The sequence below is a fragment of the Notolepis coatsorum genome (genome assembly GCF_963971535.1).
Source record: "Notolepis coatsorum genome assembly, chromosome: 2".
Taxonomy (NCBI): domain Eukaryota; kingdom Metazoa; phylum Chordata; class Actinopteri; order Aulopiformes; family Paralepididae; genus Notolepis; species Notolepis coatsorum.
Window position 1 is genome coordinate 198,527,930 of NC_140166.1, and position 17,687 is coordinate 198,545,616.

At 47.2% G+C, this 17,687-nt stretch overlaps 1 protein-coding gene across 1 annotated transcript in view; it reads right to left on the reverse strand.

The window, feature by feature from the left end:
- Positions 1-17,687, reverse strand: part of LOC311223684 (desmoglein-2.1-like) — a gene marked incomplete at its 3' end in the record, with an annotated part of 95,881 nt that overhangs the window by 12,372 nt on the left and 65,822 nt on the right. Inside the window, exons 5-11 of the mRNA XM_084308456.1 lie at positions 13,761-13,930; positions 12,614-12,748; positions 12,115-12,300; positions 11,628-11,763; positions 11,078-11,489; positions 10,834-10,976; positions 843-1,064 (exon numbers count right to left, since the gene is read on the reverse strand). Of these exons, the coding sequence (XP_084164582.1) occupies positions 843-1,064; positions 10,834-10,976; positions 11,078-11,489; positions 11,628-11,763; positions 12,115-12,300; positions 12,614-12,748; positions 13,761-13,930 (1,404 nt within the window). The remainder of the gene's footprint in view (positions 1-842; positions 1,065-10,833; positions 10,977-11,077; positions 11,490-11,627; positions 11,764-12,114; positions 12,301-12,613; positions 12,749-13,760; positions 13,931-17,687) is intronic.

Here is a 17,687-nt window from a genome sequence, read left to right on the forward strand (position 1 = left end):
AGCCTCGATTCAATAAAAAATTCAATTTCAATTAGAAACAACTTTAAAGAGTTGAAGTAATTTTTTTTGCAGAAATGTAGTAAATAAAATACAAAAGTTAACAATGTGCATAAATTGTTATCATTACATTCAAAATAAGAAATCATATTTTTCGCTTCAATAATAATTGTATGTGATATTTTGCACAATATATAATTCTCTTTCTAACATGTAATACTATATGGGCAACCATAGAAACATTTAGTTACACTCAATCTTGCAGAAAGTACATTTGTTATCAAATAAAGATCTTGATATATATGTTTGTGGCTGTATAACAAGGTACTAGAAGGGTGGCAGCTTTCTCCAGGACATTAGAATCATGCTCAGGGCTGTTTCAGCATCTTTAAAGTAACACATCTTTAGATTTTTGTGTTCTTGTTTCCACATTTATCCCTCAGCTACTGTAAACATGTTATTTTGTCGATAGTACCTACTGAAACAAATGGGTATATCTACCTACAAGCTAATTAGCTAGATTGTGTTTAGCAGCCTACTCAGTGGTCTGAATGTAGAATGCTAACGCAAGACTACAAGTTAAATTAAGTTATTATAAATTATATTATTATAATTTTTTACCCAGGGACAGTGCACATTAATCAACATCTTCAGTTTCCACATCAATGTAAATGTGCCAAAATTAGCTAATGAGCTAATTTTCATCTGTAGTCTACCATGCATGTCTTTTTTAAGACTAAAATCCAGAATGCTGTTAGGCCTATATCCCTTCGATATAATAGAAAAGTGAATAGTTTCAATGACTCGGTCAAAACGAAAATAAAAACGAAAATAAAATGGCATACCATTGAAGATTTCTAAGTCCCATTCCCCACGTGTCCCTTCAGGGACCACTCTGAAGCCTAGCGGTGCACCGTTGGGCGAGACATCTACATCAAAGGCAGTGACGTAGACTGTCTTCTGATCAGAGCACACACTGTCGTGGGTGGTGGTCAGAGTCGGGCAGTGATCATTTGTGTCGACTACGTTGATTACTATGGTTCCTGTGGCCGTTTTAGATGGTACATCTGAGGATCAAATTAGTTACAGTTGGTAAAACAACACATACACAATGTGTACATAACACACACATACAACAGTTAGTCTAGCCAACAACATGCCAACATTTTGGGAAATTAGCTTATCGTCTTCTCCAGAGAGAGACAAGAAGATAGATACCAGTTTCCTCTCTGTGCGTTCAGTAAAAAGCTATCTGGCTGCACGTTAGCCTAGCTTAGCACAATAAATGGAAGCGGACAGTGCCGGTTAGCCTTCGGTAGAGGTGTTAGTTGGACAATGCCTAGGCTAACCGGCACTGTCCGCTTCCATTAATTGTGCTAAGCTAGGTTAATGTGCAGCCAGATAGCTTTCTACTGAACACACAGATAGGAAACGTTAGGTTATGACTATAACCAAGTTCTGTTAGTTAGGGGCGATGCTTGGCTTCGCCTTCTGCACTATCTCGCGTACGTGCACGCGTACTGAATAAACCACAAATGTACCTCTAATACCAGTATTAGTCTGACCACACCCCTCATCAGCTTACCTTCATAAGCAGGTGTGTGGTCACCTGCTCTCCTCCTTCCCAAGCTTTCACCACAAGGTGAGATCAAGGGCTGCAGCGGCCGTCCGAAGCCAAGCATCGCCCCTAACTAACAGAACTTGGTTATAGTCATAACCTAACGTTCTGTATCGTTAGTGGCTTAGCTTGGCTTCGCCTTCTGCACAAGGGAGGCCAAGCGGAGCCACTTGGCTGACAAATACACCCCGCTGACAGCCCCCCAAAACCATCAGAACAGGGAGGGCCGAGCCCCCCCGACCCCCCCTAATGGAGGGTAGCCCCCCTATTAGGGACGTCACGGGAGGGCGACGGACCCGACCGTGCGAAGAGGCACTCAAGCAACTCAACGCACAGGGTGAGCAGACCGTGGCTTGACCCACGACTACACACACGCACAACCCGCATGCCACCCGGGAACGAACGGAGGAACAACCTCGTTACTGCCCCCAGAATCACGGGGTCAAGGGCAAACCCAACCCCGTGGCAAGGCCGTAGCAGCGGAGCACGAAGGAAGACCCAGACCCACCAAAAGGACTGGACTCCCTGGAATGGGGGCCCGGAGAAGTCCATGATGCCAGCATCAAGACCCCACCAGGTGGGCACGTAGTGCCCCGCCCCCCACATCGCCAGCGTATTCGGACAAAGGCCCCTCAGTTACTGCACCTGGTATTCCCAGGCGGAACCAACCAGGCCAGTAAGCCGAGCGGGCCCCGTCCCCCCAACAGTACACCGCCTGGCACACTGACCCTGCAGAATAGGCAGTCAGCATGGCCGTAAGCACACAAAAAAGGTTAACCAACGGAAGCAGGCAGCGCACCGGGGAAAAACCAGGCAACAGGCTGTTAACCCTAGCCTGGAGACTGCGGACGAGACAGGCGCCAGAGGGGACAGCTGAACACAGCCGCCCCGGCGGAAGGAGCGTAAGCTGGCGGTGTTGCATGACCAAGCCTCCATTTAACAACCCCCACCCAGAGGGGTCGAGGCAGAGAAGGCTGACACGATTGGCAGACGTCATGAACGTGCAGGGGCACCCTCAACCGGTGAACCCGGGAGTTGACACTGCTCCAACACACCAGGGAATCAACCACCTCGGTGTTACCCAATGCGGTGGTTGTTCCTATAACCCCTCAAGAAAAAACTCCAAAACACACCTGCGGGTATACACCGGCTATACCGCAGTACAAGTGTTTCAGTTTCCAAAAAGGGTTAACCCAGGCCTACGGGTCGCAAACATCACTTCGGACCGGGCCTGGCGGTACGGGAAGCACAGGGTCACCAGAGGAGGTCAAAAAACCACCCCCACAGGCCCCTCTTCGCCATGCGTGAGAGAGGAGCGAAAAACAATGGAGAACCAGCCCCTAAGCACACCGTACCTGGTATTCCCCGGCGGTCTCCCAACCAAGTACTAACCAGGACCAACCTGTGTAGCGGCCGAGATCCGACGAGATCGAGCGCGTACAGAATGGCATGGCTGTAAGCCATGACGACAGTGCTGAGTAAAAACATACCCAACCAGGGTCTCCATAGCGCTTAACCCTGTGACACCCAGACCGACCTGGCATTTTTCCCCCTGAAAAAAGCCCAAGTCCCTCAGGGTACCAGAACAGCAGATCTGCATCCCCGGCGGACAACGGGTTCAACTGATCTGGACCAGCGTGACCAGAACCAGTCCCGTGCCCTAACCACGCCGACATGCCCCAGGAAAAGGGCAGATATGCGTGTTGATCTTAACATGAAAAGAAGGCGCCACCCAGACGTCGGGACGAACCGCGCCTGGTGGCCCACCCCAAGGGCGTGAGACCCCACTACATATGTTCAGATCCATCCCGTCATCATCCCCCAGACATGAACGAGGATCCGTCGACAACCCACCCAGGTCATGGGATGTGGTCGCCGGAAGAGGAAAAACCCCCATCTCAGTTGCTTTATAAAAACGCTGTTTCAACCACAAGCAACTAAGGCGTGCCAGTCAATCGCCTGTTTACAGCGAGCTAGCACTATACGTGCGTCGGGACACACCCCCATCAATGAACAGGCTATTTAGACCTGCCATTGAATCCCCAAGGCGCCCAGGGGAACGACAAGAGGGGTGTGACACTCCCTAACTCCAACACTTCTGGAATAGAAAGAAGGAAGCATCAACAGTATGTATCCCAGTCTACACAGCCGGGGTAAAAAACGTTCACATTTTTACATCCCACCACCCTCCCATAGGAAAGAGACGGGGATCCCCAGAGAGACTTCCCACGCGAGCTGTACAGATTGAAAAGAATATATTGCACCTTGAGCCATGTAAAAAACTGGTTTTAGGGCCTCCGGGGAAGAGGCACCGAACCCATACACACTCAATAAACGAATTGAATCGAATATACATACAATAGAAAAGGACCCTTCTAGAGGGTCCACTCACTTTGACAATCTGAGGAGGAAGGCTCTGTACTCTGATGGAGGCTTCCTCACATGGATCACATGGAAGAAGGAGTCCGAACTCACAGAAGGCCTGAGTAGGCGCTTGGTGAGGAGGAGCCCTGACCACCCCCCCTGAAAACAGATCCATCACATGGACCTGAACAGCACACGGAAGTCCTACCAACAGAGACGCGCACGGTGACGTACTCTATGGCGGGGGAATTCCTGCGGTGCACACGCCCAATATACCAGGCCGTGGGACCAGGAACTCCCTCCCCCCCCCCCCCCCCCCCCCCCCCCGTAACGTGCCGAACCGCCACGTGACGGGAACCTTGAAGGACAGGGGGTGTACCCCTGACCGACAGAACAATGGGGAGAGGAAAGGTTACCAGTTCACCCCTTTACGACCCCACACCCATGATACGACGTAACGACAAAAAGAGAATATGACACAGTCATAGTCAGCTCTATGAAGCGTTTCACAGCTCCACACAGCGCACGAGCTAACCTGCTATCTGATTTTTACTAAGGAAAAACACAGAATAGAGAGGGCTCTAAGAACCCCGGTCCAACATACACATGTGCTTCTGTGGCCAGTACAACCCAGTTGTAGGTCACATGACACACACAACCCATCATCATCACAATGAGAGAATACATCATTCTTGATTAGTATCGACCACAGGCCTTGCTAAGCACACGACAGCAACCAAACCAATTTCCCTTTAGGAAATAAGTTTCTCCAGCAGATTTAGCACAACCTCAGCAATCAAGCTGAGAGTTACATCGTATCCCTACCACACAAAAGACACAATTAATGCACAACATGTCTGATAGGAGGTGATAAAGTCCCCAGGGAACCGGGGGGGGAAAAACACAATCCTCCTATTTCACCCTCAATACGGCCAGTTAAAACAGGAAAACCTGTTAATGTGTGAACTCACTGTCCATTGTCATTACAGTCTGAGAAAGAACATTCTTTTACTCACTCGTCACCAAGCATAGCTTCATAGGTTAGTTGCCTTAGTAGTGAGTACACGGTACACATAAACACCATGATGTTTCTCACACAACAACCAGATCAATACATCACGACCTGCACGGAGAAGCTACTGCCAGTGACAAAAACAGCTCACACACAACCCGCAACGTATCTCAAATGCATTGCAACAACACACGTTTTGGGAAAAAACACTGTCATTCACAATACATTTAGCAAGGTAAAACCAGAAGACGTGTTATGAGGGTCTGGCCAACCCCGTACCTGCCCGGAACGCAGATCAGCGAAGTGCAGTCACAAGCGTCCCGTGTTGTTCGATCCGGGCAGCGTCGCCGCTCCACCAGTCGCTACAGTCCTCTTTGTTGACGCAATCCCCGTCTAGGCTCGGGCAGGGTTGACGAACATCCCCTGTCAAGGATGACGTCGTGGTCAAAAGTGTAAAACATGTTAAAAATCAAAGCACGTTCAACAGAATAGCATCAAGCTAACGGCTGCTCCAGCCGTTCGGGTGCTATCGCTTCCGCTCGCGAGACGCCGATCTACGACGCACGCGATCAGGAGCGAGCTCCCGGCGGCGCGCGAGAAGCCAAGCTACCCCGCGCCAGGCCACCGACCGGCTAACCGTAAGCTATGAACATGTAAACAATGACATAACACTCACCCAGACAGGCCGCCGTTCTGAACCCTCCTCACTTTTTAAGAGAAAAGGGAAAACAAGACGTCAACACCGCTTCACAACGGTGACAATAACACGTCCGGCGGAATCAGCACAGTACCAACTGGCCTGTATAGCTGACTTTGAACATGAATCTGCCGCTATCGCACATTACATGCACATATCCCCTCGTGAAGGAATACTCTCATTTGGATATGAAAGATGGGGTCTTAACACGGTGACAGAGAGAATCCACTCGTCCAGAACACACAGGGATCACCAGTGTCAATGGTCGCGGCCCACTAGTTAAAACTATAATGGTCGCCAGACCAAGGCCTTCTGTCGCCTAGACGGCTAAACAAAGGACCCTAGCCTGGGGCCGGTTTCCATAAACTTCGTCTAGTAGCCCCCATAGCACTAACAGACAAGTGGAGCCCGCCAGCAAACACTACTCACCCAACCTGGAACGCACCGCTCCTCACAACAGCGGCATGTCCGACAGTTCAGCTGTGGCCTGACAGGTTTCACCCCAACAAACACAGCAAGGAACTGCAGTTGAGAAGCATGCAGCGGCGTGCTCCCAATACGAAAACCGGTGGAGGGTTTGTAGAATGATCAACATCTTCTAGACACTCCAGTACGAAGACAATATCGCCGTATTTTCTCGAAAATAGTGAGAGAGAAAATAAAGATATGATGTCAACGTATCCTTGTTTCCCAAGCTGTTCCTAATCCAATTTCTTCCATCATGGTGTCAAGTGTGGGGATCTACCGAGGCACCTCTTCCTTGTGGTGAAAGCGAGAAGGAGGAGAGCAGGTGACCACACACCTGCTTATGAAGGTAAGCTGATGAGGGGTGTGGTCAGACTAATACTGGTATTAGAGGTACATTTGTGGTTTATTCAGTACGCGTGCACGTACGCGAGATAGTGCAGAAGGCGAAGCCAAGCTAAGCCACTAACGATACAGAACTGGTATATCTTCTTCTTTTTGTCTCTCTCTGGAGAAGACTGTAAGCTAATTTCCCAAAATGTTGGTGTGTTCCTTTAAATAGTAGCTTTTTGTTGCCAGCATGGATTTTTTTCCAACTGCTGACTAAATGCTGGCATTTGTTGTTGTTGTTGTTGTTGTTGTTGTTGTTGTTGTTGTTGTTGTTGTACAACGTTCATCAATTTGCATGCATTTCAGTTGATCTGAATAGCACGAGGGCCTCCCTGGGGCTCTGCTGGGTTCATAGCTGACACACCCTGAGTGTTCAGGCAGTTTGTCTGGCTCTGGGTTCTTCCATATGAATAAATTATCTATACTGTAGATGGGTATACATCAAGTTGGGGGGAAAAGGCCAATCACTGTTGTTTTAAGTGCAAAGCCCTGAGCTGGAAAGATATAAGATACACATGTAGACAGCAAGCATTGTAATAACACAATTATGTAATAACACAATTATTTATTTTAATAAATTACTTTATTATAATAATTTTTTTCACCTGTAACTTCCATCATATTTTCCATTATTGTCTAGGACAGGGGTCGGCAACCTTTTTGATAGTTGGAGCCATTTTTCCAGATAAAAAAAGCCTATGTTGGGAGCCACAACTTGGGAAAACATTACTTTTTTTGAACCGCTAAACTAACATCCTCAACTGAGCAGGGAAATGCGGTGCCAACCTAAATACTGTGTCTCCTTCTCAGTTTGTTCAAATCAGCAGCCATTCCGCCAATAGACCTGTACCGACCAGCCAAAAAAGTTACTTGTGAGGACTTCCGGTTTGCGACGTTCTGGTGAGCAGCCACGTGAAAGAGCTCCCGGTCAATGAATATCAAAAAAAGGAAGTGAAACAATTCAAAACGAAATAAAAAGTGAAGATTCGAGGACAAAAGAAAGAAGGAAGAATGAACACGAGGTCAAATGAAAGAAAAGCAACCCCAGATGAAGTAAATACACTGATGGAAAATACTCAACACAAGGCAATGATGCAACAGGTAGAACAAGATAGCGGGACGCGGAATGTCAGTGCAGAGAAGCTACAGGCTAACATACAAACTAGCTTACAAGCTAACATAGAGGCTAACCAGGCCACCACGCAGATTGGATTAGGAGCAATGCGGAGCATACAATGTAACACTGAAAAATCCAACGGAGGTGGCAATGAAGCGTCGGAGCTATGTAGAAATAAAGAAAATTCAGAAAAAGAAAGGAACCACGCTGATGCAGAGGATGGAGAGGGTGCGCAGGTGAACCAGAACCGAGAGACGAGGACGAGGAGAGGAGGACGGGAGGAGGATAAGAGGGGACCTGAACCGATTCAAAGCAGATCAACTATGAAGAACGACATAGGGACACGAGAAAGGGGCATGAAGGGCCACGGTGATCCAAGGAAAGATACAAGACAAAATCAACGTGGAAGAGTACCCAATACAAACATACACACCGGGGACCTGGGGATGAGAATAGATGCAACAGAGGAAAGATAATTGAACAGTTACCCCAAGAAGTATAAGAAAACTATAACACCAGAATTTAGAATAATTAATACTATGATTTACAATACACACGTTATAGACAAACAATTAGATTTTTTTTAAAGGGACACGCTGATTATATATTGGGGAATAATACGCGATGGACTGGTATAAAGAAACTACAGGATTACACGTGACACACAATACAAATGAACATGAGCATAAGAAAGACAAATTCAGAACATTGACCGGGAGCTCTGAGGCCGTGCACAGAACGAATGTTGGACTTATATAGTGCGCACTTCACCACTAGGGGGAGCCCTTTCACTAGGAGAGCCATTACTCCTCACCCTTCCAACGGGGAACAGAGGGATACGATTAAGATCCTCTAACACCATGGGAGCACCAAATGTTGTCTTTTTTCTTTGAGTTATGTTAGAATAGCAGTTGCTTTGAATGTGCACATGATCATCTGTGAAGGACAACAATTTAAAAATGTTTGGACAATAATAGGGGCTTGGGAGAATCTCCATTGGGGATAACTCTGTCACTAGGGGGGGGGGGCTCTCCCTAGGAGAGCTGATTCCCCTCCAACCCGCCAAAACTGGGAAGTGCTAATTATATGGCCTATTTTGATTTCATTTTAATTTTGTCACCAAATGTTTTCTTTTCTTTTTTTTTTAGTAATGTTAGAATAGCAGCTGCAGCGGGGTCTTGTGTGTCGTGGGGTCATTGTGCGTGTGGTGGGGTGCTTGGTGACATGGGAGGTAGCGAGTTGGCTCGGTGGGGGGAGTCTCCTTCCCTCTCCTCTACTGGGCCTAGCCCAATTTAATTCAAGGGACCCGTGTCGCTGAGTGCTCGGCCCCGCGTGGGGCGGACCTGGGATGTGGGGGAGCCCTATAGCTTATTGTGTTTTCAGTAAAAAAATATTAATTCATGTTAGAATAGCGGTTGCTATAAATGTACATAGTGATATCGGTGACATGGGAGGTACAGAAGTGGTCAGGCTGAGTTCAGTGGGGGGGAATGTCGGGGGGGGGGGCATCGTTCCGGCGGTTCGACCTGGGAGAGGGGGGCCTTGCGTGTTGTGGGATCGGTATGGGTGGGGTGGGGTTTCCTCTGGCCCTCGGCCGCCGTGGCCTGGGCGGTCTGGTCACCGGGCCGGGGGGATACCGGGCTTGGGGTCGCGGGGGTCGGGGGGCCATTGAGGCATGGTGCTTTGGCCTTCTGCGGGCCTGGGCTTGGGGTTCTCGTGGGCCGGGGGCCTGGCGGTCGGGGCGGGGGCGGGTCGGGGGCTCTGGGTGCTCGGCTCCGCACATGGTGGACCAGGATATGGGGGTGTTCTGTTTCTCGGGGAGGAGGGCAGGAGGGAGGGGTTTCTCTCAGGGGGGTCAGAGCGTCTGAGCTTTGCCCAGTGGGGTCTTGTGTGTTGTGAGGTCAGTGTGCGTGGAGTGGGGCTCTCTGTGACATGGGAGGTAGCGGGCTTGGCTTAGTGGGGGGGAGTCTCCTTCCCTCTCCTCTACTGGGCCTGGCCCAATTAATTCAAGGGACCCGTGTCGCTGGGGGCCCGGCTCCACGCATATCGGCCTGGGATATGGGGGAGCTCTACGGGCTTAACTCAGGGGGGGGGGGGGATGTCGGGGGGGGGGGGCATCGTTTCCGCGGTTTGGCCCGGGAGAGTGGGGTCTTGTATGTTGTGGGGGCATTGTGCGTGGGGTGGGATGCTTGCTGACATGGGAGGTAGCGGGCTTGGCTCAATGGGGGGGAGTACCTCCCCTCGCTCCTCTACTGACTTGGCTCAATTAAATTCAAGGGACCCGTGTCGCTGAGTGCTCGGCCCCACGTGGGACGGACCTGGGATGTGGGGGAGCCCTATTTCTAGGGGTGGATGGCGGGAGGGAGGGGGGGGTCCCTCTTATGGGGGTCTGGGCGGCTGAACGCAGCCGTATTATAGAAATTCAAGGGGCCCATGTTTGTATATTGTTATGTTATTGATGTCATTGTAAGTAGTGTCTAAGTGTTGTATGTCTATAAATGTTAATAAAAATTTAAGTAAAAAAAAAAAAAAGTTACTCGCACACCCAGAGAGAGAGAGAGAGAGAGAGAGAGAGAGAGAGAGAGAGAGAGAGAGAGAGAGAGAGAGAGAGCGAGAGCGAGCGAGCGAGAGGGAGAGAAGAGAAACAGAGGAAGGGAGAGAGAGGAAGGAAGAGAGAGAAAGAGAGAAGAGAAATAAGGGAGAGAAGAGACAGAAAGGGAGAAGAGAGAGAGAAGGGAGAGAAGATAGAGAAGAGACAGAGAGAGAAAAGAGAGAAGGGAGCTCCTATAGGACAGACAGAATATGCTTAAAAAATTAGCAAGGCATGCATTTACTGTATAGTGGAAGAAAGTCACGATTGATAAAATGTCATCCTTTTATTCATAATGGTGGATTACACTCCCCTTGCACATTGTGTCCTGGTTTGGATAGTTTGTGGTCATGCAGCCAGTAACTGCCTGTTCTGAGGGGACACGGTGAACTCAGACTTTACAGAGGGCAAGCTGATTAGGCTCTGGAAATTACAACGGCACTCATTTCTGGTGAAAGAAAGTCACGATTGATCATTTAGTTTATGCCAAAATTGCCGCATTCTACTCCAAAAACATAGGTTGCCGACCACTGGTCTAGGATAATCTTAGACAGTAAGAAACCTGTATGTTAAATTATCTTACCGTTTGTCATGCAGAGTATCTTGGCCACGTATTTACCATCCTTCAGGAATTTGGACTCTCTGTCTGGTACCTTGTTGAGTTTAATATCAGCTGTTTCCTCATCAATGGTCAGCCAATTGTCTGGGTCATAGGCTTTGGCATAACTGAAGCATAACAATTATATTAATATAAAAATAAATAAGCAGTATGTGAATTTAGTACATGTTGTGTTCTTGCACTGCCTCGCCAGAGGAACTTGACTGACCTGACATTTTCTGCCTTTTTTCCTGTATCTGGATCTATAGCCGCAAAATTGGTGATCACTTCATCCCCTTGAAACACACTTGGATCCTCTGGGACTGCCACGTCCTTGGACTTTGGGTTGAACTCTGGGCCCTCTGGCATGTTGACCACGGCAATCTTGATTGGATAGCCCTTTCCCTTTGCCTTTCCCTTTGCCTTCCCCTTTGCCTTTGCCTTCCCTTTGCCTTTGCCACTCGGTATCACAGGCTTAAGACCAGGGCCAGGCACAACAGGATTGCCACCGCCACCAGCACCAACACCAACACCAACACCAGCTCCTGCCCCAGCATCAAGATCCAGATCAAGATCCAAATCCAAATCCAGATCCAGATCCAGGTCCAGATCCAGATCCAGATCCAGATCCAGATCCAGATCTAGATCCAAATCTGGCCCACCTAACTTTGGCCCACCTAACTTTGGCCCACCTAACTTTGGCTTACCCCCACCCCCAGCACCAGCCCCAGCCCCAGCCCCAGCCCCAGCCCCAGCCCCAGCCCCTCCTCCACCCCCACCTCCACCTCCACCCCCGCCTCCTTCACCTATTTGAACGTCTACATCCATTGCCACAGCTTCCCCTACAACAAAAGGAGCTACATTCTCAATAAGCAGCCCAAGCTCAAGAGTCTGCTGTGACTCATAATCAACAGCCTTTTGGGTTGATATGGAAGTGTTAGGGTTAGGGTTGATATGTAAGGGTTAGGGTTGATATGTAAGGGTTAGGGTTGATAATGAAGGGTTACGGTTGACAATAAAGGGTTAGGGTTGATATGTAAGGGTTAGGGTTGATATGGAAGTGTTAGGGTTAGGGTTGATAATGAAGGGTTATGTTTGATATGGAAGGGTTAAGGTTAGGGTTGGTATGGAAAGTTAGAAGGGACAGAGAAGCAGAGGTAACAATCAGAATCTTTTTCAACAAACAAACAAAAAAACAAACAAACAAACAGATAAAGATCTTAAAAACACCCACAAGTTAAACTCCATAATAGTATGTATTTATACCTTGATGATCTTCAGCACACCCGTGTTGGTCTCTTTGATTGTCTCTATGCTAAAGATACCATCTTCGTTTCCTGAGACGATGTGGAACTTGGCCAGCCAGTTGTCTGAGTGCTCCAGGTCACTGTCTAAGGCTTTGATCTTCAGCACAACAACGTCCACCTCATTTTCATTGACCTCGCCATCATACTGGGGGGGGGGGGGGGGTAAGATATTCTTTTATTGATCTGTATGTATGCCCTATCGGTTATACTATACGTTACAATAAATATAGGCACTACAAATGTTTAATCTGAAGAAACATGAGTATAAAATATACATATTCAAAGTGACTTCTTTTCCAAGACCTTATTAATAAAGAAAGATATATTGACAAAGAAAAGAGCATGTAGCATGTAATTTGTAATAGCAGATATCCTCAGCGCTACATGGTACAAATGGATGTGGGTGTCAGTGGGTTTGGTGGGGTTAGGGTTAGATCAGGTTAATAAAGAATTTTCACCTCGCTTTTTTCCAGGGTGGGAACATTGTCGTTGATGTCCAAGACTCTGATCTCCACCGTTCCTGTTGCATAAAGCCCTCCTGGTGCCCCACCCATGTCCGTCCCCCCGACCACGAGTTTGTAGAAGTCATGCCTCTGTCAGGAGAGAGCAAACAGCAACTAGACATGTGCTATCAGGAGAGAGCAAACAGCAACTAGACATGTGCTATCAGGAGAGAGCAAACAACAACTAGACATGTGCTATCTGTCAGGAGAGAGCAAACAACAACTAGACATGTGCTATCTGTCAGGAGAGAGCAAACAGCAACTAGACATGTGCTATCAGGAGAGAGCAAACAACAACTAGACATGTGCTATCAGGAGAGAGAAAACAGCAACTAGACATGTGCTATCAGGAGAGAGCAAACAACAACTAGACATGTGCTATCTGTCAGGAGAGAGCAAACAACAACTAGACATGTGCTATCGGAGCGGCCTGAATTCTCATCCACCTTTTGAACACGGCCCTAATCTGAGCTGTTGAGGAGTAATTCATGTTTTTTTTGTTTCATGAGAATAGCGCCACTATGAGGCAAGTTGACTCAGAACTTCACAGGCCTCCTTGCTATTGTAAGACAAAAATATCTGTTAAGTTTGGTGGAAATCGGACAGTGTTTTCACAAGTAACGAATCATTACCTTTTTACCATGCGTTTTTCCCAAAATGTGGATCTGGTGGTCATATGGGTTGGCCTATCAATGATGTAAATGACACATTTGAGGTTGTTCCACACAGCATGTTTGTTGTACATGTTGTACACATCTCTGGATACCAGTTTGATGACTGAATGACTAATGAATCAGGAGTTAAACTATTTAAAAATGCAAAGTTTGGCCTTATGGTGGCGCTAGATGAAAGGTTATGGGGTCACCAAAATCAATAAGCTTCATCCTATTGGGGTCATAAATCTGCACCGCGAATTTAAAAAGATTTGAATGAAAGCTGTTTAAGTTATCTCATTCACAAACACAAGCGCTATTGGAGTTATCGCGGTGAAAGTGTGTGGTGGCCAGGTCATTCGGGGATATAATTAGGCTGTATGAGAACATGAATCCTACTGATATTCTATCTATGGTTGATGACCGAAGTTATCATGTGAAGGTCTTACCTCTCTGTCCAGTAGGGGCGTTTTCACATAGAGTTTGCCCGTATTCTTGTTTATAGTGAACATCCCCTCAGAATCTGCCGGCTCTTGACTGACGATTTTGTACGCAATCTCTGAGTTTCTGGTTCCGTCTTGGTCATCGTCCTTACCCTGAATCTGCATGACAAAGGTACCTAGTGTGGATCACAACAGAACAGGTATTAATAATAGTAATAGTAATTAATTAAAGCTCCTCCAAAATCAGAATCCCTTTTATTCGCAATAGCAAATCTGTTTGCGATAGGCCACTCCCACAGCCTTTTTCCCCAATTGTCATGAACAAACACACACACACGCACACACACACGTACACACACACACACACACACACACACACACACACACACACACACACACACACACACACACACACACACACACACACACACACACACACACACACACACACACACACACACACACACACACACACACACACACACCTCTCTTGGAACCTCAACACCTCAGCACTGGTCAAGAAGGTTCACCAGCGCCTCTTCTTCCTGAGGAGACTAAGGCCCTGTCCACACGAGCGCTGGATTTAATGTGACCGAAGTTTGAAAAAAATAAACCTCTGTCCACACAGGTGAACAACCGCATATAATTGCGTACCCACGGCGGCTGGAAAAACCAGCAACCGATACATGTAGTACAATGCCAAAACAGTAGGCGGCGATGTTGTTCAGACATGAAGGCCATTTCAACCAATCAGAAAAGGTTGAACGCTCACTAAACTTCCTGTTTAGAAACACCATAGCCGCCATCTTTAAATATCATTTTGCCAACGGAACATATATTTTCAGCAAAGAAAGAAACTGCAATAAAAGTGCAATAAACAAACGGATACATTCACTGTGTGTTCTGCCTCTCATTTGTTGATGAAACAAAACCAACAGCAACACAATTTACCACCAAGAGCGGATAGTTTAGTCTCACAAAAGACCGCCGGTGTTGTTAGCTACATGCTAATGTGAATGGCTATATCTATGTATAGTATATAGCTTAAATGCTAACGTAATGTGGTAACGTTACCGCTATGAATGGATGCAAACGTTATTTAACACATTGCAGAATGGGTACAATACAATACGGCTCAATACAAACAATTGTTAAGGGGATGCAGTCTGGACTGGGTTCCTTATAACAATAACTTGACAACACATGAGTTTAGTTTAGCCGCAGCTACATGTTTACTCTGAGCATCAGGTCAGGAATGCGACAACAGACATCAGTCGATCACAACACTCTTCAACACAGACGATACGTTTCGAACAAAAGTTTGTTACAATCATTTTCATATAACGCTACTTGGGACAGCTCTGCTGTAAACACTGGTGTGGCTGGCTCTGCTCTAATCTCTCTACCCCGCGCTCGGTTGCTAACTTGCTATTGTTTGACAATCTGCCATGAACATGGGAAATAATTGCGTCAGCTCTGCTGTAAACACTGGGAATAACCTCGGTTGCTATGCCCACACGCAACCGCAAAACCGCAAAACTTCACCCTGGACTCCGGTTTTCAAAGACCGGGGTTGCAGTGTAGCAAATCCCCGGTTGTGTGTGGCCGAACAGTGCAACTGCGCACATACAATCATGGTTATATTAAATCCAGCGCTCGTGTGGACTGGGCCTGAGGAAAGCCCACCTGTCCCCTCAGGTTCTCGTGAACTTTTACCAGTGTGCCATAGAAAGCATACTCACCAACTGCATTACAGTCTACAGGTGAAAACCGCCCAACGCATCACCGGTACTACACCACTCCCTATTGAGAGTATCCACAACAAACGGTGTCTGAGGAAGGCCACCATAGTCAAGGACACCTCTCACCCCAATCATGGACTGTTTGCCCTCCTACCCCTAGGGAGACACTACAGGAACCTCCTCTCCAGGTCAAGCAGACTCAGGAACAGCTTCTTTCCCTCAGCTGTTATCTCTCTGAACTCTGTGCCACGTTGACAGCCCCCCCCACCATATAAACTCTGAACTCTGACTCCATTGCCTACACCCTAGGCTCTGTTACCAGGGACGCGGGAAGTACAGGTGCTGAGGGGGCTCCAGCACCCCCTGCTGGCGGGGAGTTGTAACTGCCTGCAAGCAGCGTCAAAAGATTTACTAAAAATGAATACAAAACTTAAATTTTTTTAGTTAGCATTTTAGTGTAAGCAGTCTAAAACATGGTTGTTTTTTAAAATGGTTGAAATCCACTATTTAATTATATTTTCTGTGTATCTGATCTGAGTCTGATGCACAATTGCAGCGCACAGACAGTCACACACACATCGGCGACGCCTACTACGTGAGGGAGAGGGGAGTTGGGAACCGCGGCGGCGCGCGAGGGGCCGGAGCCACCCCGCGCTCAGGTTTTATGGTTCTTGTTAAGTCTTCCCCGGCCCCGGCTCACCCATCCTTTCAGGGGGGATCCGGACACTGGTCGGGACAGAGCCCTGGGGACTACAGGTATTCACTCTTGGTCGACGGGAAGGGGAGAGAGGCGTGTGCCTCAGCTCCTCAACAGACCCGTCCACCGTCTACCTCGGAATGGGGGACGGCAGAGGTAGACACTACTAATATTGATCTTTCAAATTAATGGAAAATCACGAATGATGCGCTTCGCGCATGCATTTAATATGACGTTATTATGTTATTTATCTCCGACTCCGACCGCACCCCCAACTCTGACTGACTTCCCGCGGCCCTGTCTGTTACCCATACTGCACGACTCTGAACTCTGTTGCCTATACTCTATACTTTATAGATATAATTTTTTTGGGGGGCTTTCTGTATTTTTCACCTATCCCAATTTTGTCATTATGCCAATTCCCTTCCTGGTCGTTGCGTGCATTGCCACACTGTCGGCCTGGGGAAAGTGTAGAACTACCACATGCCTCCTCCGATACATGTGGAGTCGCCAGCCGCTTATTTTCACCTGAGGGGACGTAACGCGTGCAGAGGTTCAGCATATTTCCCCCAGATCCCCTCCCTGCTGAACAGGCGCCCCGACCAACCAGTAGGAGTCGCAGTTTACAACGACCAGGAAACCCCACTGGCTTCCCACCCGCTAACACTGCCAATTGTGTTAGTAGGGATGACTGACCAAGCCGGAGGTACCGCTGACAGCTGGATTCGATCCCAGAGTCTCTGCGGTGGTAGGCAAGTGCTTAGTCCACTGCGCTACCCAGCCGCCCTATATACTTTATTTATACCTACCAACTGCTTTCACTGTCTACCCATATACTCTGTATGATAGCATGGCGCATGCACAACAGTGCTGAATAAACCGCATATTTACACTTATATATTTATATCACCACATATATACCCATATTTGTCTGAATACCTGCATATAACCCATCATATACTTGCTTGTAATAACTTTATTTGTATAGCACCTTTCATATATAAAATTAGAAATGCTTAAAGTGCAGACATATAAAACAGACATAAAACGAGCATAAAAAAGATAGCAGCAAAGTGGACAAGGTAAGGCAAATAACAGTTTTTCACATTAGGATCTAACATCCCAATAGGCCTATAGTTAGTCAAATAGAATAGACAGTCAAATGACAGTACTGCAGTGCAATAAAATAGTTAAATAAAATAAAATAGCCCTCATTTACTATACAAAAATCAATGTTGATGTAATGAGTCTAGGCGGCATAACAGAGCAGCGCATCGCTCTTAACACTTTATAGAACAACAGAGCAGTGCATCGCTCTTAACACTTTGAGTTTCTTTACCAAGTTCGGTAACACTTTATAATAACACTCAGTTATAAGACCTTTATAAGGTATTTGTAGATAATGAACTAATCATGAACAAACCATTTATATACATTCGTAAATTATTATTAAATAATTTATAACTATATTTGTATAACATTTACAAATTAGTT